This window comes from Tachysurus fulvidraco, chromosome 26 (genome assembly GCF_022655615.1).
Source record: "Tachysurus fulvidraco isolate hzauxx_2018 chromosome 26, HZAU_PFXX_2.0, whole genome shotgun sequence".
In the NCBI taxonomy this organism is placed as follows: Eukaryota; Metazoa; Chordata; class Actinopteri; order Siluriformes; family Bagridae; genus Tachysurus; species Tachysurus fulvidraco.
In genome coordinates, this window is record NC_062543.1 from 5,258,937 (window position 1) to 5,278,973 (window position 20,037).

The 20,037-nt window shown below is 39.2% G+C and overlaps 1 protein-coding gene across 6 annotated transcripts in view; it reads left to right on the plus strand.

Moving 5' to 3' along the window:
- The window catches only part of zmp:0000001168 (signal-induced proliferation-associated 1-like protein 2), a 64,778-nt gene extending 47,648 nt beyond the window's left edge, over positions 1-17,130 (plus strand). For 3 of the 6 annotated variants that reach the window (XM_047809212.1, XM_047809213.1, XM_047809214.1), the window contains exons 10-16: positions 1,805-2,185; positions 2,925-3,054; positions 4,304-4,442; positions 8,642-8,743; positions 9,395-9,476; positions 10,407-10,485; positions 14,778-17,130. In XM_047809212.1, coding sequence (XP_047665168.1) covers positions 1,805-2,185; positions 2,925-3,054; positions 4,304-4,442; positions 8,642-8,743; positions 9,395-9,476; positions 10,407-10,485; positions 14,778-14,921 — 1,057 coding nt within the window. In that variant the 3' untranslated portion in view covers positions 14,922-17,130. Of the gene's footprint in view, positions 1-1,804; positions 2,186-2,924; positions 3,055-4,126; positions 4,274-4,303; positions 4,443-8,641; positions 8,744-9,394; positions 9,477-10,406; positions 10,486-10,643; positions 10,805-14,777 lie in introns of those variants that run through there. The other 3 variants (XR_007139590.1, XR_007139591.1, XM_047809216.1) reach the window with 3 other exon arrangements.
- Positions 17,131-20,037: the final 2,907 nt, after the last annotated feature.

The following is a 20,037-nucleotide window of genomic DNA, read 5'->3' on the forward strand; positions in this document are numbered from 1 at the left end:
TGTGTGTGTGTGTGTGTGTGTGTGAGTGTGTGTGTGTGTGTGTGTGTGTGTGTGTGTGTGTGAGTGTGTGTGTGTGTGTGTGTGTGTGTGTGTGTGTGTGTGTGTGTGTGTGTGTGTGTGCGTGCGTGTTACATTAGGAACAAAACACAAAAATAATCGGTAATTGGTGGTGTGATGTCACGTGATGCAGACGCCGTGACTGTTACCATGCCAACAGTGTTTGTTTTTTTCAATGAGAGACCATCACAAAGTGTTTTTTCCCTCTAACAGCACAACAACATGCCAGTAATTTATTATTTATTAAGGACAGGACCGGGGCCGGGAATGTTGTGTGTTTTATTTATAGCTTTAATGTTTATGTCATCTCACTTTTACATTTTTTACAGTTCGCTCACTAGGTGCTCTTTCTTTCTTTCAATTATTTCTTTCTTTTATTATTTCTTTCCTTCTTTCTTTCTTTCTTTCTTTCTTTCTTTCTTTCTTTCTTTCTTTCTTTAATTCTTTCTTTTATTATTTCTTTCCTTCTTTCTTTCTTTCTTTCTTTTTTCTTTCTTTCATTTCTTTCTTTTTTTCTTTCATCCATTCTTTCTCTCTGTCTTTCTTTTCTTTCTTTCTTTCTTTCTTTCTTTCTTTCTTTCTTTCTTTCTTTCATTAATTATTTTGTTCTTTCTTTCTTTTTTTCTCTTTTTTCTCTTTTTTCTTTATTTCTTTCTTTATTTTTTTCTTTCATCCATTCTTTCTTTCTGTCTTTCTTTCTTTCCTTCTTTCTATTTTTTATTTATTTTTATTTTTTCTTTCTTTCTTTCTTTCTTTCTTTCTTTCTTTCTTTCTTTCTTTCTTTCTTTCTTTCTTTCTTTCTTTCTTTCTGTGTTAAAGACCGTCTTGCATTTAAAAGCACATCTTTACTCTGATTGGCAAACAATTGCATTTATTTATAAAAAAAAATCATACTAGAACATCAATATAAATCTTACAGCTGGAGCTAATGTCTGTTACAGAGAAAACTGTAGCTCAGAACTGAGAATTCAACAGCGTTGGAACAGCAATTTTAGAAAGAGATCATTGCTTTGATATCATTACCGTATTTACTACATGCTCTCAGTCAGGTTGTGCTTTCATGGCATCATTGAACCAAAGCTTCTGTTGGAATCATTTTTAGTGTCAGAATAAGCAAAAATAAGCAAACAATTTAGCCGTATTGTGTCTGACATGTCACTTAATCGTTTAAAAAACAATGGTTTGTACTGTAGCTAACATCACACTAGCGATCATGCTGATGTAATGAAGATCGGCAGAGCTGCGAATCGGCTGCTGGTGATCGATATCCGTGATAATGTTCAGTACGATACCACCACTAACGCTTGTGTGATATGACTTATTATTAAATATATATATATATAACTATGGCTTAAATAAATCACCTGCACTTTAGTGTCAGTGTTACAGCTGCAAGAACATCTGTCACTACCAAGGTCTTTGTCAGTCTTAGTAAAACCTCCTCTCAGTTCAGGTTCCTGATGCAGTGTGTGCTCTTTACCTGTCCATTTTTTATCCTAAAACCTTTTTTACATCACACAATGTACCTTGTGACACGATAATACCAGTGCAGAAAGTCTACAAAGATTATTATTGTGTAACTGGATTTGAAGACTGACATGCTGGATGTTTTATCTAACCTCTTTTACCTCATTAAAAATGGACTAAAATTGTATTCTGTTCTGGTTATTTTGTATGTAAACATTCCATTTGTGTGTGTGTGTGTGTGTGTGTGTGTGTGTGTGTGTGTGTGTGTGTGTGTGTACAGAAGCTTTTCTGAACTCTATCAGAAGTCCATCCAAGATGCAGAAAGCAAGTCTGGCGAGGGCCACTCGGGCGAGGCCTGGATCCTGGACGAGCGAGAGGGAGACGAGGACGAGGACGAGGGTGAAGAGGAGGAGAGAGAGGGGGAAAGGGAGCAGGGCGAAGGGGAGGAGTCAGACAGCGTGACCCAATCAGATATGAGGGAGGAAGATGAGAGTAGAACTCCAGACATCAGTGGCTTGCTTTCTCCACCCAGCTTGCCTCTCCTAAGAGCTACTTCACTGCAAGACAATCCCCCATCACAGGCGCTGGAAATCACTCCCTCATCTCTCACACGCAGCTACTCATTCGATAGAACCCTGCCCTGTCAGGACATCTGTGATGGGTACACACACACACATACAGTACACACACACACACACACACAGAGACACAACCTCACTGACATTTAATTATTAATCTTCACAGATATGCCCTTGTGGTTCAGTGACTTACTCACGCAACTTCTGGTCTCTAATCGTCTCAGAAAATCAATGCTTGCGTAAGATTTTTATGTAAACCAGTTGTTCCAAGAACAAGCTCAAAAGTGTGAGAATTGTGATGCTCTTTCAGCCGAAATAAAACATCACAATGACCTACAACAAAGGCATCCAAAAACAATACAAAGCATAAGGAAACAGATTCCATCCCACACAGGATGCCAGCGTTCTGCTCTAACGCCCAGCACTTTACACCTTCACATACTGTAGCATGCTTCTTCAGAGAATCATGTTCGTTTGAACTCTTGATGCTCATTTTAGCACCAAAAGCAGAGGCAGTGGTCTTGTTGCGTCATCGAGTTGTGTATGTGTCATTGTGGTGTTACACAACTCTACTCAGCCCTTCGGTTCCTGTTCTGTTTGATATAGCAGCGTTCCTGCTGGTACACATCATCAAACACTACTACGAGAGATATTTCTGCTTTGCACTTTACACATCACACTTACAGCTTCTTAAGAGCATCCGGTTCATGCAGGACGTAAAACCTTTCAGGCCTGAAATGTCACGTTATATCTATCCGTAGTGTCCTGTATGGTATGAATAGACTCTAAGCTTAATATTTGTTCCCTGTGTATCTGTTTAAGGCATGTGTACGATAACGTTGGGGTGAAGGTGAACAGGCATATCTACGAGAATCCCGAAGAGCTGAGCGACGTCACCCCTGACCTCATACTGGCTGTCAAACCAAAGGTTCCTCTCCTTGAAGATGGACAGGTCAGAATGTGACACGTTTCTCCCTCTTGCATTCATCTTTCCCACCACCTTTGTATAAATTCTCTTTCGGGAAGCTTTTTCATAGAGCTGGCAACCTTAATATGTGTCGCGAAGGCATGCTGCAGTTTCTTTACATCAAACACAACCCAAATCAAATACAACCCAATAAACATGACATTTGTGACATTGCAAAGTCTTCTAAGTGTTAAATAAGCCGCAGTACTCCTTTATGCAGTCGCTATTACAACTAGTACTATTACTAGAACTAAAACTAAGCTATTTATTGACATTGTAGGCACTTGTTTCGGTGCTCACAGAAGTCAAAATACACACAAAATAAGTAACATTCATTTATTTTAACTGCACCAAATCAAATCAAATCACTGACTGTTGCTGTTTCACACACCACATTTCAACCCCTCATCAAACTGCTGCTATTACACAAGTGTAATATTACATAAGTTTGTTTGATGTAGCTTTATGTCATTTTATGTAGCACAGCCGGTCCTAGAGAAACGTTGTTTCGTCATCAGTCTGTTATTATTTTCTATAATAAAAGAATATTACCCCATTATTGCGTTCTTAGCAGAGCTACATGAGAATTACGGGTAATTAAGCTACGTTTTAGGTTGCGGTTAAATGATGACGAACCTCTGGAGAAGCGCTAAATAAATACATGCCGTCCGTTCAAACGTTGCGTTACGGATTTCATCTTTTTAATGTAATCCTCCTCTGACTCGTGATTTTAGAGCGGTTATTTTTAGATGCTATATTTATACCAGTGAGTGGATTATATTTAATATTTAATGAATATTTAATACACAGCTTGAAGCACTGAGTTACACAACACTGCACTGCTGATGTTTTATCATGAGCTAAAATTATGCTCTCTCACATCTCATGCAGGGGATTCTATAAAATAAATAAGCTATATTTAGGATGTGATTCATTCTACAAACTTTTTAAACTGGGCTTAAAACACTTACAACCTCTTCCACTCTCCCATATATTTCATCCTCTTCCTCCTTCACTCTCACTCCCACTCCATCCTGTGTTTTTTTTTTTGCTTCAGTTCAAATCCTTTGCACCATCTTTCTTATCTGCTTTGCACCTCTTTCCTGTTATCTCCCACTTGGATTTGTCTCTATGTGTCATTTATCGCAGAAGGATTGTTACTCATCAGTATATAGCACCTATCTGAACATTTCTGTGTGTCTGTCTTTCGCTCTATCGCTCTTTTTCTCTTTAGGTTGGAGTTGGAATAGATGTGCTGGGCGAGGAGAGACCATCGGGCAGTGAGGCACCTCTTCACTCAGCACGTATAGAGAGGAACTCCAGAGCGGAGAGAAACTCCAGAGCAATGAGTATCCATAACTCCATCACAAAGAGTAAGTGCTTCTGAAGTGTAGGTCAAGTGTCAAGTTAAAGACATACCTCGATATAACTTGGAACAAAATGGCAGGAACGATATCGGGTCAACGCCATGGCTTAGAAAGAGCTGAGGTTCGGTCTACCGGTTGGTCGAACCAGGATATGATTAGAAACCAGTGCAAACAATTGTCAGTAAAATGCACACTTTAAAGCAGTTCGACTGGAAAAGCTGTCACCGGAGTGCAATGAAGCTATCGCAGTAGCAGAAATATCAGGTGTTAAAAGCATCCAGAAGCAACAAGCTACTTGAGGAAAAAGTGTCCCATAGCATCATGTCATGATACAGCATCACGATACAGCCCATGAGATAATACTGTAATGTTGAAGTACAAGAGTGCAGAGATCTCCAAAGAGGTCACAGATCATCAGATCATCAATGGGCATCGGTCAGCTCATGTACAGTATGTGGAAGAGGACAATTAATGCTCTGCTTTTTTTTTTTTTGTTTGGCTTTCTTGTGATGTATTATGAGCAGCAGCTCAAAAGGACATGGCTGGGAGGCTTCATGTGTCTCGGAGGAAATGTGCTAGCCCAGAGCCTCACCAGTTGGTAGCTGCATGTGTGATACGGAAGAGTTAGCTATCGATGAGTATGTTGAATTGTCACGAAAAACTGTTCTGGAAGTGGTGAGATTGATGCTCCAGTACCTTCTGCTAGATAAGGTGACGAGTTCATGAGACAGGTAGTCTTGTCAACGTAGAGCTTGAGGTTGATGTATCAGTTGTTTTTGAAAGACATTGATGTTCTCACGGTCTCCTGTCAGATCTTGTCGTCTGAGACGGTGACGTTCCCATTATGTAACATTGAAACAGCAGGTTAGAAATCTCTCAGTTGTCCCAGTGTGAAAGATGGAAGGGAGTTAAGACACTATTGGGCTTTTTTGTGTTGGAAAAGGTCCAAGTGAGGTCATCTGTGATGTGTACACAGAGGAGCTTAGAGACTTTAACTCTGTGAGTTTTGCCTTGGATGTGCAGTGGAGCGATCACTCCGGAGCCCACCTGACTCAACAATAATCGTTTTCAATGTATCGACTTTGAGAGATAGACTGCTGTCTCTGCACCAGTCGACAAGCTGCTCCATCTCCTCCCTGTGCGCTGACTCATCGTTGTTGCTTATGAGGCTGGCCACTGTGGTGTCATCAGAAAACTTAGTGGAGAGGTTGAGCTGTGCTTTGCGGCACAGTCATGAGTCAGAATCATAAACAGACTTGGTACACAGTCCCAAGCGTTCAGTGTGGTGGTCTGGGAAACGGTGTTCTCGAAAGTCCAAGGACCGAAGGGGATTTGGATATTTTGATTTGAGTTTTTGTGCCACCGAACACATATTCATTAAAACTGGATTAAGACAAGGTGACTTTTTTCTGATCTGTAACTGTCCATTTTCCTTGAGTCTACACCCACTGTAGAGTCAGATTTCTGTAACTGCCTGACAGGAGCAGTGTGTGGAACCTTATACAGTGATGCCTCGAGATACGAGTGCTTTGACATACGAATTTTTTGAGATACGAGCTGTGATTCAACCAAATTTTTTGCCTTTATATACGAGCAATTTTTTGAGATACGAGCATAAGAGCCGCCGCCGCCGAAACAAAAATCCCCAACAACCACGTGTGCTCTGTTTCCTCCGCCTCAGCTTCCCGCGTCTCACTCGGTTAAAGCTATCTTTCCACTGCACGCGACAAACGACGGTTGATAAAACGGAAGTCATTCATTTCCTATGGAGAGTCGCAAAGGGGCTGCGTGAGGTGCCGACCATCTGCACATCCGTAATTTTCGAATCCGTTTTGAGCGTTGGATCCTTTAAAAAAAATTTACTTGTGCGACTACACCGCATCCGATATGACAGGTTTTTATTAAAACGACCGCAAAAACAAGTGAAGAGAAAAGCAATGAAGAAAATTAAGCAAAATGAATGTAGTAAAGAAAACAGAAATTGTAGCAAAGTTCAGTTAAGTTAAGAGAATTTCTGTTCTGTCAGGACCACTTTGTCAAAAGAGAATGTATTAGATGACATGCATACAGTTAGTGTTGGCGGTATGGTTCTGTTCTGCACAAAAATCCACGCGCCCGTCCGTGCGCATGCAGGGTCAGAGTGCGGGGAGCAGCCACCAGAAAATAGAATAGACCCCCCGTATAACAGAACCATTAATCATGCGTAGTATTTAATATGCTCGCTTACGCGTTTTTGGAAAGTAATAAATGAATGAATGGATAAATAAGTAATTAAATAATTAGAGAGAGAGAGAGACAATATGGGAAGATTTATGACGTAAACTGGTACAAGGAACACGGGTTCCAGCATTTAGATCGCGGGAGCAGCGAAGCACTAGAGTGGCTCTATGAATTTGTAATTTAAATTGTCGGGTAATATGGATGTCTTGATTTATGTTCGTTAATTTTAGTGAAGTTTAGTTAACTTCCATTTAAGTGTAAAGCAGCGAGTAAGTGAACGAAAGTGAAAGTGTCTGTTTACTCCTCCCTCAACCTCCGTGCGCATCTTCCGTAAAGTAAAACCAGTTGTTTTTAACATTCTCTTTTATTACTGTATGTTTTTATACAATATTTGTCATTTATAAATACACGTACTGTACATTTTTCATATTCAAAACACAAACAAAACAACTGGACTGGAATCTTGCGAGCTGGAACGGATTAATGGGATTTCAATTCATTTAAACGGGGAAAATTGTTTTGAGATACGAGCAAGGTCACGGAACGAATTAAACTCGTATCACGAGGCATCACTGTATAGTGTTTTGCATTCAGAGATGCTTTTCTACTCACCGTGGTTGTAAAGAGTGATAATTGTACTGTAGCGTTCAGGTCACTCCGGTATCTCTATCCTTTCTCATCAACCAGGTGTTTCTGCCTGCAGATCTTCAGCTCACTGGATGTTTTTTCCCCACCATTCTATGTATTATCTCATAGTGACTGTAGTGTGTGAAAATGCCTTGAAAAATACTCAAACTAGATCATCTGGCAGCAACACATATTCACTGAACGTTTTATCACCATTCTGATGTTTGGTGTGAACATTAAATGAAGCTCTTGACTCGTTTTTTTTTCCTTAACATTGCTGCCATGTGACTGGCTGAGTGGATACAGACATATGCAATGTAAAAAAAAAAAATGCAAAAGCCAATAGGAAAGAAGAAATCAGCTGTGTTCAGGATATGGTGATTTCTTTTGGATTATTGCTCTACAGAGGATAAGCCTCTGGTGGGAGTCTGGTGGTCCTCGGTGCCTCCTACCGGCATGCTATTTAGTTCTGAAATAAAAACATAATTAAATAAATTCTACATGTTTCACTTCAACGGATTAGCTGATATTACACGCCAACGTTTCTCTTCTAGTGTGTCTACGGTGTGTCACAGTATACTGTCCGTGCCTGAAAGCACTGAGTGCAGATGTGTGGCTTGGGATAATAGTGCTAGTCATTGTTAATTGCTGTAAATGGATCCTGCAATCTTTGCACACTGTCTCTTTAAGCCCGAGCAGCGACTTGAACCGAAACAATACCAGCCACCCTGTAAAATCATTACCGCTGTAATTCAGCCCAAATTGTTTGCTTTGTGCAGTTCAGCATCTTCCTTTCTTCTCTTGAACACCCCCATATTATTCTCGTCTTACTCATATTTTCCCCTCCTCATCCTTCCCTATTTGTCTTCTTCTTTTTTATTTTTGCTTCATTCCATCCTTCAGTATTGTTTAGCTGGAAGTGCCCCTTCCCCTCCTCCTCCTTTTGCTCTTTGCCACCCCAAACCCAGAGGACAGATGGGGGCTTGGTGGGGTAAAAGTGGGGGGAGAAGATTTTACCCTGCCTCAAATCCAGAGACTCTGCCTTGACCATCTGCTGTGTCCCTTGGCTCTTTTTATGCAGACCGGACAATCTTCTCAGGACTCATACTCGTGCTAACAGCTTTTGTTAGAACATACATTTGGAAGTGAGCACATTAGACACTATTAGCCTTTTGTATAATTTTTTGGAACGGCAGCAGTAGACCGGCAAAGTTGGAGCTCCCCCTGCTGGTAGTATTTTGTCACTGGTTACATTCTTAGCGTTGAAACGCTACATGCTTATGTGTTTGTTTTGTCTGCATTGTGAAAGCTCTATGTTTGTATTATTGATAGATGGATTTGTGAATTTTGTGTTTCAGTTCTTTCAGAAACTGAAAGAGATTCATCAGAGGAGGAATGGCAGTCTATTTCTGACCTCGCCACAGCCTGCAGGAATATTCTCGAAGCCCTATCGCGAGAAGGTCAGGAACCATAGAGGCAACCATAAGCAAAAGACCATCTTCTCTGAAGCTATTATTCTTTGAACCAATAGGCTTATGTCTCCTTATAATAAAATACCTTATTCCCATTCTGAGTTTATCATGACATTTGGATCAAGAATCACAATGCGCACTGTAACTGAAAAGAATCAGTTTTTAGTGAGAGAACATTAGGAACCATTACATTGCTGACACCACGTTTAATTGAGTTCCCAGCCTGTAAACTTTCACTTCATAGCAGTCAAATACAGCAGCTCTGAGTGACTGAGAGGAAGACTAAACATGATGAAGAGATCAGACAGCCAGGATATTCTGTTGCTAACGGTGGCAGAAAGTCTAAAAAAAACCCCACTATGACTGTAATTGGCAGTTTTTAACTAATGCCATATTTATATATTTACTATTGCTCTGAAACGGCATTTAGACGTTTTAGTGGTGTAAATGAAACAGGGTTCATTATTGGGGTTAGAACAGTCTTTCTATTAATTAAAAATACTAGCATTTCTGAGACAGATTAAAACCAATAAATCTGTGTGAATGTTCTGAATGGATCAGGATTATTAGATGTCCCTGAACATATTGTGTGTTTCAGGGTTAGCAGTCAGAGAATAACGGTGAAATAATGTGTTTCAGATCGTAAGGCCGGTGACGGCACTCAGGCAGGAGCCGACACACTGACGCAGACAGACGCCAAGTTTAAAGATATTAAAGACAGGTGAGTGGCAACTAATACATACAAGTGTCATTTGTACATACATGACGTGACATACGGCTAAGTACGGTGACTCATAATCAGAATTCGTTCTCTGCATTTAACCCATCCAAATTGCACACACACAGCAGTGAACACACACACACACACACACACACACACCATGTATCATCTGCTGTGTGTATATTTCACTGTACTTATCCTCGTCTGTCATTGTGTCATGGAAACTGTAGCATCGTGACTCTGAAGGAACTGTATTTCACTCCTGATGTTGTACATTTGATGACAGTAATACTTCCTTGACAGATATTACACTATCTAATACAGGACAGTCTGGGGATTAGTATTTTGTCTGCTTTAGTTAGTACAAATCTCACCTGAACCAATAACTGTAAGGTTAAATCTTGTAGTCTGTAAATCCATAATATAACAACCCAGTTGTTAATTTAATAGCATTAACCAATGGAGATTTAATATAAATTCTCACAGAGACTCTAAAACTGTGTAAGTCAGGAAACGTGTATTAAGGGATACCGAGGGATAAAAAAATCCTGACCAAAAACTTTCACCTGCTTTAGTTGAAGGAAATGATTCGTTCACGTATTCACGAGTAGAATTTAGAATATTGTAATATTTAACAGAAAATAACAGAAAATATTGTAATACTAGTTAGCTATAGTAACTGGGATATTACCTCAGTATGCATTTACTGGTAGTGTAAGAGCTTTGTAGCTTTCAAACTGAATCGCAGCTTTCATACAGTGCCGTATTAGAATGCATACATTCACAATGACCTTCGAAAAACTCCGAGTGATTGTTTCTGACTCATCTAAAAATAGCTCTTTGTTATTTCTGTCTCTCTCTCTCTCTCTCTCTCTCTCTCTCTCTCTCTCTCTCTCTCTCTCTCTCTCTCTCTCTCTCTCTCTCTCTCAGTGACTCACCCAGTCACCTGGAGGAGAAGGTGTCCCAGTTGGAGGCCATGCTGAAACGATTACAGGATGACCTCCAAAAGGTATTTCCACTTCCTTTGCCAAATCCCATTCAGTGCCCTGTTCCCACCCCTACAGCCCACATAGTGTCCTTTGAACTTCCCCATAAATATCCCATCCTTATCGCTCATCCTGTCCATGTAACTACCCCCCGCCCATCCCTCACCCTCAACTACCCCAGAGCTATTTCACAGAGCCAGTCAGACTGAGGGATGATAGAGGTAGGGCGGGACAAGCCAAAGAAACCTGTCTTGTCATTGGACAGGGTGAACAGAGGAGATGAGAAGATGGCCAGAGGGACAGGCTCCCTCTCTCAACACTAAGCGACCAATGGCATTCGAGGCAAGTACAGCATGAAATTTTTCCTCCGTCACGCCAAAAACCGAATAAAACAACCGAAGCCAAGCCTACAGTGTCAAGTAACACCTTTTAATTCTTAACCTGTGAAAGCAAACCTGGGCTTATGACTTAGAAAGTCTTAAATATGGGTTTGTCCTAACCTGCAGGGTGGTGTGTGGGTGTGTAGTCTCATCATCATCATCATCATCATCAGTCCACGTCTATAATGAACATACTCTCAAATGGAGGTCCTGAATACAAAATTCTAGCAACTCAAGCTAAACCCTATCACTCACTTTGTCTGATTGGTTCCTCGACTGAAGAGAACGAAGACTGAACAAACAATTATTTGATCTGTAGAGTGATAAAAACAAGTGCTACCTCACGTTCAGAATTCTCACTGCAGAGATGGTGCAGTAACATCTCTTCGGATCTAAGCGTGAATGACAATCTGTGACAACCTCCATAGAGAAACAAGACGAGGTCTGATCAGATCCCAAAAACCTAACATATTAATCACGTGTCTTGACTGCATCAGGATTGCCATCTTCACGTCAGTCGTTGTTTTTTTAATCTCTGTAACCCTTCTTCCTTTCTCTCTCATACTCATCATTAACCCTCAGCTGTGTTATCATCAATGTAGAGAAGTTCAAATGACCTCACATTTGAACCACACGCTCTTCCCAGCGGTTATCTTAACAACGTTTCGACGAATCATACAGTATATTAGGTATGCGAGAGGATGAACGATTTGTGGCGTCGAACGTCTTCAAACATATTACCGCTCCACGCTTTTATTACCGACACGGTTTCTCCGTTTTGTGTCTTTCATAATGCAAATTATTATGTGAGATACATTTTCTAGGAGAAATCGATCTCTCAAGCTAATTTATCCCGTTCTTTAAATCATGACACTTTAGTGCTGAGATTTCTAATGTGAAATCTGACCTTTCCATTTCCAAACCTATTTCCTTCCTGTGTAGGAAGGAGCAATAATTTGAAATACAGCGCTATATTAAAGCCCGTATTAAAGGTATTTTGTTTGGATGGTTGATGATAATACCCTGTAAACTAGTCACAGCTCTGTAAGTATGACAACATGTACATATACATAAACCGAAAATGACAGCTTTGTAAGACAGACGTTTAGTATTAGTGAGTGTGTGCGTGCAGCTAGAGTTCCTATCAGGATCTGTTTTTATCATGTCGTCTTCGCATACAGCGCCTCATGAATGCTTAATCTAGCTGTCATAACCTGTTTATGTATGTCTTATGTTGTCGCACTTGTTATGTGTGTGCTTTTTGATGAATGTTCATCTCATCTATAAATTATGATTATCTATCTATCTATCTATCTATCTATCTATCTATCTATCTATCTATCTATCTATCTATCTATCTATCTATCTATCTATCTATCTATCTATCTATCTATCTATCCTTCTGTGCTTAGAGCTACACTCTAGTTGAAACCTGTCTTCTGTACCTGAACTCATTTCTGGGTATCTCTTTATTTCTCCCTCCGAATTTCTGTCAGTTTTTTTTTCTTTTCTCTTTACTCTCGGCGAACGCGATATCGGCTGCCGTTCTCGTTCTTTAATCACGAACAAAACCGACGATTTAAACAAACAGTTAGAGAAACATCAGGGCATTTGTTAAGGGTATGAAATTCTTGAAAAACATTTTACTTTCTAATAAAGATGGGAAGAAAAATACAGTATGTGAACCATGGGGTAGTAAAAAGCTATGGTTTAAATTATCCTGATTTCTTAATGATCTATAGATATTTTATAAACGCTAATCTGGTGTTCTTTAATACATCTAATACAGGTGTTGCTCCAAATCAGCAATGTGTAAGGAGACGGAGCTGAGTGTAACCTTGATGTGTTCCCTCACCTCCACTTCAATAAAAATAGAGACACAAATAAAGAGACGTATAATATATGATTAAATAATAATTAAAGGTCCAACACTGATTTATTGGTAAACTCAAAGCGTTCGGTATTAACCTTAAGAGAAGGCTGGTGCAGCCACATCAGGGCATCTTTAAAGTATTATGAGCAGGAGCCTGAATGTTATTATTGTGAAATGGCAGGAAGGGGCGGGGCTTACAGAGTCCAAATTAATACCTGGGTGGTATCGGTATTTATTTATGTACATTCGCCTCCAGTTTAACGCTAAAATACACACAGTACCTTGTAGTATAGTTTTTGCTTTGAATAATTTATACCGAATGCTGTAATAACAAAATTTGGCCAAAATTACATAATGTCAGAATATAGTGATAACGTATATATTGTTATTTGGAGCATAAATTATATTACATGAATAAATTATAAATATCAATAAATATCAATATAGAACAAAAAAACCTTGGATTTGATTATATGATCATTGGCATTGAAAATATTATTGAACACCCTGAGATATTTACATGCTGAAGTTATACCATGGTTCATTTTTCTATCCATCTTCGTGTGTGTGTGTGTGTGTGTGTGTGTGTGTGTGTGTGTGTGTGTGTGTGTGTGTGTGTGTGTGTGTGTGAGTGTGTGTGTGTGTGTGTGTCTGGTTTTCTATTTAAATGTGCAGAGTCACAGAAGATGTTTTTTTCTGTGCACTGTAGAGACCGTTTAGTGTATGACTTTGTCTTCAACCGCAGTCTTTTAGAAGTCTATAATTCTGTAGTTTTACAACATTGTTAGTGGATTATTGTGTATAAATGTTTGGGGCCAGCGTTTATGCCTGAGTTGGACTACACATATTTGTACATGTGTCCTGCAGTCTTTAGCATCCATGGAGCAATAAACAACATAAACGGAAGGGTCAGTATAGCGTGAAGGGACGTGACGTAAACAAACTAAGGACCGCTGCATCATCATGTAGTATTGTAGATGATTTTCTGAATATATTTGTTAAAAAAAAAAAAAGTAAAAGCGTGTACCCATGATTTTTGTCAATTTATTGGAACTGTAGTTTATTTCTAATATATCTGCTGACATTGCATATTAGGTCTAAGTTGGGTCCAACAAATTTAGTCTTGTTAAGTGAGTTATTGAGGTTTGGATGGTTGGATTTGGAAGTTGATAATTCATGATAATTCATGATAATGATCACATGATAATTCATGTGATCAGGCAAATAAAATAAATAAATAAATAAATACTTTAGCTGGAATAATTTTATTCTATTATTTCTGCCCCTAAAGAAAAAACATGCAGACTTTCTGGTTATGCTTTATGTATTTCATAGAGAGCCAGTTTTCTGGACATTCTAGTTTAAGTAACCTACTAGAAAATGTCCTTTAAGTTCACTAGGCTTTACCATTTGAGACACATCTTATAACAATTTCAGAAAATGTGAAAGGTGAGTAACTGGCTATTTTCAAGCGGCGGTTGAAGACCTACTTATTCAGGAAACACTTCAGCTAGCACTTCTTTCCTTATCGTTTGCATTTAAAAAACAAACAAACAAAAAAACGCACAACCTTTGACTCTTTTTCGTTGTAACTTTGAACAAAAGTTTTAAACTCATGGTATCTTAAGCATGTAACCTAGTGAACCAGCATTAATGTAGTTAATGTTAGAGATTTAAGCAATTATGTACATCACTCTGGATAAGGGCATCTGCCAAATGCTGTAAATGTAAATGAGTAACAAAACATGAGTCCCAGAATAGTGAGAACCTGCTGATCAGGGATGATTTTGCGTTGAGCTGCCCCCTTGTGGACACGGCTGGAGGTGAACAGTCATGTACGGACATGTATGTGTAGTTCCACGTCAAGCATAATTTGGGCCACAAACCGTACCCTGCATACTGTCTTTCTAAACGTAGTCATCTAAGAAATCTAACCTTATTTTCCTCCAAACTTTCCCCTAACAACTTCCCCAAACTTCTCCCCCTACCTCCTCCTCCAAATTCAACCTGTGCTCCAAGAGAGCGTCCTGTTGATCAGTTGTGTTGTGTGTGATGCTGGCAGGAGAAAGAGGACAAAGCCATGCTGCAGGCAGAGGTGCAGAGTCTGAGACAGAACAACCAGCGGCTGCAGGAGGAGTCGCAGAGCACCGTGGCGCGCCTCATCAAAGTCACCGAGCTCCTGTGCAATGTCAACAAACCCTGCTAGTAGAACGGGCCAGCGAGATACACACAGACCAATGAAGATCAGCAACAAATGCTAGCAAGAAGCATTGAGCAAAGCAATCCAGACAGACCTGCGAGACCCAGAGCCCAAGCCTAGACTCATATAAACCACTGAGAAATGACATTAATGTTAGCAAGACATGTTAGCAATGTAATCTAGACAGAGCAGCAAGACCCAGACCTCAGACACTCAATCATATAAACCACTAAAGAATGACACAAACGTTAGCCAATTTTACCAAGCTAGCACACTGAGTCATCCAGTGCATCCTGAAGGATAGACATAGATTCAAATTTTTGGAGAATGTTAGCATAGTAGCAGTGTAGACCATCTTTAAGAACACACCAAACCACGTACCTCTGTCTAAGCCTATATTAAGTGTAAAAACAATCAACGAAGACTAGCATCCTGTATAGTTAACCATTGCTTTTATCAATTATTTCTCTGCCGAAATTAGTGTGGTGCAGCCTTACATGTTCATCAGGCGTTACATATCCAGCTAGTTTCAGGAACAAGCAGTCTGGTGTTGTTGAAAGTGAGAAAGTCGGTGACGTTACTGTAAGCAACAGCAGAGCACAATCTTAACTGCATGATACCTGTTGAAAAGGCCAGACCCCATAGTTTTAATATTCTAACCTGAAATGCTAACATTTCTAACTCTGAATAAAAGTTAGTAGTCTAATTAGCATGATGAGCCAGTAGCAGCTTTCATTCATTGTTGGAGAAGTTAGCATTTTACGCAATGGGCTTTTTTTTAATCACATAACTAACCGTCTGACTTCAGGGTTTTTTTTTTGGCACCAAGATAATCTCCCAGCTCAATTAAACACGCCAACATCACCCTCACTCTCAGTATAAGGAACATTCGTGTTCACCAAGTTTGAAAATCTTTAGGCATTATATTGTGTATGATATTTGATTAAGCGTGTGTCTGCGGTTATGGTGACTATTAGTAATCTTGTAAGCCTTATTTTCATACAACAATTGGAAAAAGTGTTTGCATCAACAATCTCAGATGTGTGTAGTTATTCCAGAAGGCCAAGGCAGTTCGGTACAGACGAATTTAGATAAGTTTGAGCGCTGACTTTGTTTGGTTTTATTCATATACTATACACACAGACATTGCAGTAATAAGGAATACTGACCAGGGTGAATTATTTTTTCTGGGCAGAAACGTAACCTGGCACCTTTTTTCTTTTAAATTAATGTAATTTGATGACTAATGCTAAACGAAGAGGTGGAAATGATTTTTAGAACAGGAAGAAAACTGAAGCTCCATCTGCTGGACATGTCGGGAACTGCATTACACCGTAACACTGGAATGTGGTGCTTGACCGCAAACAGGAACTTTGACTTGAAATAGATTGGATTCCTGCATCTAATTATAAGACTGAGCCATTTTTTATGACGTTGAAAATGTCACTGTATTCAAAGACATTTGTTAAAAAAGGTAGAAGAAGAAGAAGAAGAAAACAAAAAACAGTGATTCACCAAGTGACTGCTGGCTGCAGAAGGAAACACCTCCACTCCTGTGTGTGCTGAGAACTGGGACGTGTATGTATTTAACACTTCTCTTCATCCACCTCTTACCTCGTGAAGATCCAGTTAATGGTGACTTCACAGTGTGGCTTTAGAACAATGTGTGTGTGTGTGTGTGTGTGTGTGTGTGTGTGTGTGTGTGTGTGTGTGTGTGTGTGTGTGTCTGTGTGTGTGTGTGTGTGTGTGAGATGTTGACTGGAAAATCAGCACCGTCATTGAAGGTATCGGTCTAAATTCATCACACTTGGAATAAACTCTCAAGCCACACACACACACACACACACACACACACACACACACACACACACACACACACACACACACACACACACACAGAGCCAGAACCTGGCCAATACTACTGTATGTTGTACATAGTCTTTTATCTTCCTCTTGTAATTTTTGAGTTGATTTTAGCGTCACTGTGATAAGCCGGTACCAGCAGATTGATATTTCTGAAGATTAAATGATATCTTTATGTCTATGTGATGTACAGCCAAAATGTTTCAGTCTTACTTCCCTCTGAAACGTTCAGCACTTCAGCATCCTCAAGCTAAATCTGGCCAACCGTGATCAGTGCGATTAAAAAAAAAAACAATCAAACAAACAAACAAATAAATAAATACACAACGGGTTTAAAACGCCACTCATCTCAGCTGCGACTGAAATTTTTCATATCTCCAGTCGTCAAGGGTTTCGATTCGTTCCTGCGTGAACGTGGAGTTAACTCAACATCATCAGGCAGAAACTCAAAGTGTGCTCAGGCAAGTTTGATGCAAGCAGTCTCTAGTGATGCATTGTGGGATATATTTAGCCAAATGTAAATGTAAAAAGAATATCCTGTTCTGTTTGTGTGTTGCATAGATTTTAGAGAATGTAAGGGGTCACGAAGCACGGGAATGCGTCAAGCTACTTCGACGTCCCCTTCTGTATGTGTGTATGTAAGAAAAACAAACAAAAGAAAAAAACAAAACGATGTAATAACTTATTAATCTTGCAAATGTGGATTTTATTGTTTGATGTCTTTGAACTAGAAGCGAAGGAAAGATCATTCTTGAACTACTGACTCGGCAGGTATATATTTTCTTTTTTTTAATTTCCAAGGAGTTCAAGCATATGACATAGTATTTGGGTTTAAGTACCAATAACAATACCAGTTATTATAAATGGAATTGGTCCTTCCAGGTTTTGTATGCCTTTAACAGGAACAGCTAAGTAATCCTGCTGAAGGGATAATAAAAGGCCACGAAGGGTGAGATTAGTTTTTTGTAGCTTGTCATCTACGGAATTACATTTTTTTTCTCTTTATAGTTCAAATGCACATACCTTGTCATGTCTACTTCCACCATTAGCACCTTGGTTTTATTATTTAAGCCTTATCCCCTGTATGTCATTAATGTTTTAACATCCCCTCGTCAACATCCCAACCATTCGCAATCGAGTATTAGCTACAAGCGGGGAGGAGTTAAAGGATAAACGTCCACTCTGAAATACATGATATACAGTTTGTTTCTATCGAAGCCTTTGTGCTGCGATTTGTAGTGCTAAGTGATTAGCGATATCACAGCGAGCACAATCCTGAAAAAATTTAACCCGTTTCTTGCTCCTCACTTTTCAGAAACGTTCAGCATCCGCAAAGGAGTTAAACAAGGTTTCTAACTAGCTTGAATTGGCTAGTTCGAGATCTACGAGACGACAAGCACGATGGTGTAAAGGGTAACGTTTGCGTGACTGCTGAAGTTTCCGAGCAAGCTGTAAAGATAAGGAAAGGTGAGAGCAGGACAGACTGACAGACTAAAATTATCCCACAGCTACATCACTCTCTTTATGTAGAGATCATTTAGACAGCACAACAATCACAAAAAAAAATTAATTAATAAAAAAAATTTATAATAAAAAAATAATAATAAACTCGAATTTTGATGAAAGAATTTTAAACAAAAAAGAAAAAGAGAAAATATCTTTCAGGGTGGATTTTTTTTCCTTTAAAGACAGATTTTTTTCTTGTCTTCTAGCCAAATAAACTGAATCCTTCCAGTTTCCTAACAAACCTGTATACTAACTAAAGGCCTCCAACAAACCATGATGTTGACACGGGATCCATTAGCAGAATTAACAAGGGGCATTTACGTTTTAAAAGCCATTGTTTGATGCACTTTAAGAGTTTACAAGAGCTTCTGCGTCCCTGGCATTTTAAGATAAAATGATAGAGTGACACATCAGGAGTAGTTTATGGGACCGCGAAATGTGAATGCATTTAGTTATGTTAAAATTTTCAATGCCAATTAATCCTCTGTGGATCAAAACTGCACTTGCTTTCTTTCTTCTCCTTGTTTTATTTTTTCTTCATTTTCTTAAGCTTTGTTTTCTAACATTTGATTTGCCATCATTGTAAACTGTATTTTAAATCTTCAATAACTCACACAGCTGACATTTTATTATAGACTGTAGAAAGTGGATGGGAAAAGGCTTAGAAACCGCACGCGTCGACCCGTATAAAGGCCGAAAGCTACTGTAACATGCTCGCACACTCACCCACACCTGCACTATGCATACTAGCCTGTGGTCTGCACAGGGGTTTGTTAACAGGACCAAAGGCAGTTGAATGTACAAAAAAAAATAAAAACAGACAAAGTGGAGGTCAGTAATTCAGCTGTACAAGCCCTGTTTGTGTGCGATGGGCTTAATGACTGTGTGTTGTTCATCCATGTGAACTGAAGGGATACTGGCAATAAAAATGAAAAAAAATAAATAAAATAAAATAAATAAAAACTGAACTTGTATCTGTATAAAATGAAGTCTGGACTTTTTTTTTTTTTTTTTTTTTTTGATAGTTCGAGGATTACTTATGCATTTCTGATTGGTTAAAAGAATTGTAGACATCCATGATAACTGAATTGTGTGTAAATGCAACAGGTTTTAAACTGAGACCAAAACGACACTCGAGCCGTTGTTCTGTCCGTAGAATATCTTAATCCTTGACGGGTACGTTGCTTAGCAACCATAACTCACTGTTAGTCAAAGGAGTGCATTATAGTGATTTTGTCATGGGTACGTCAGGGGTGTGTTGTGCCTAATAAAACCCTTTCCTGATGATAAAGTCACTCAGTTTCTTCTCCGGCTTTTACAGATTTCGTGAACAGCTAGCAGACGCCTTCTTTGCTCGCTAAATGTCTCCTTTAATTTACTTTTATTTTACACAGTTCCACTATGGATCCTGACAAGTTCATTTCAGCTGCTCATCCATGTTTATGGTGTGTAAGAGACACTAAATGGTAGCAGCTCAATGAGTGAATGGGGAATACTTTCAGACATGGCAACACACAGTTTCCTATGCTACTCTGGGTGTATAGTCAAGTTCAGTGTGCTGGTCAACAAATCCAAATCTATTTGAATTAAGGATCTCAATGAAGCATGTTGTAAATAATAAACAACGGAGTGATGCGTGATCAGCGTGAAGCACCAGCAACATCTGATTCTTCAAATTTCTAATAATAGCACATCCTGATGGATTTAATGTCTCTCTTATCGTATCAGTTTGCCAATTCTAGTTATTTTGGAT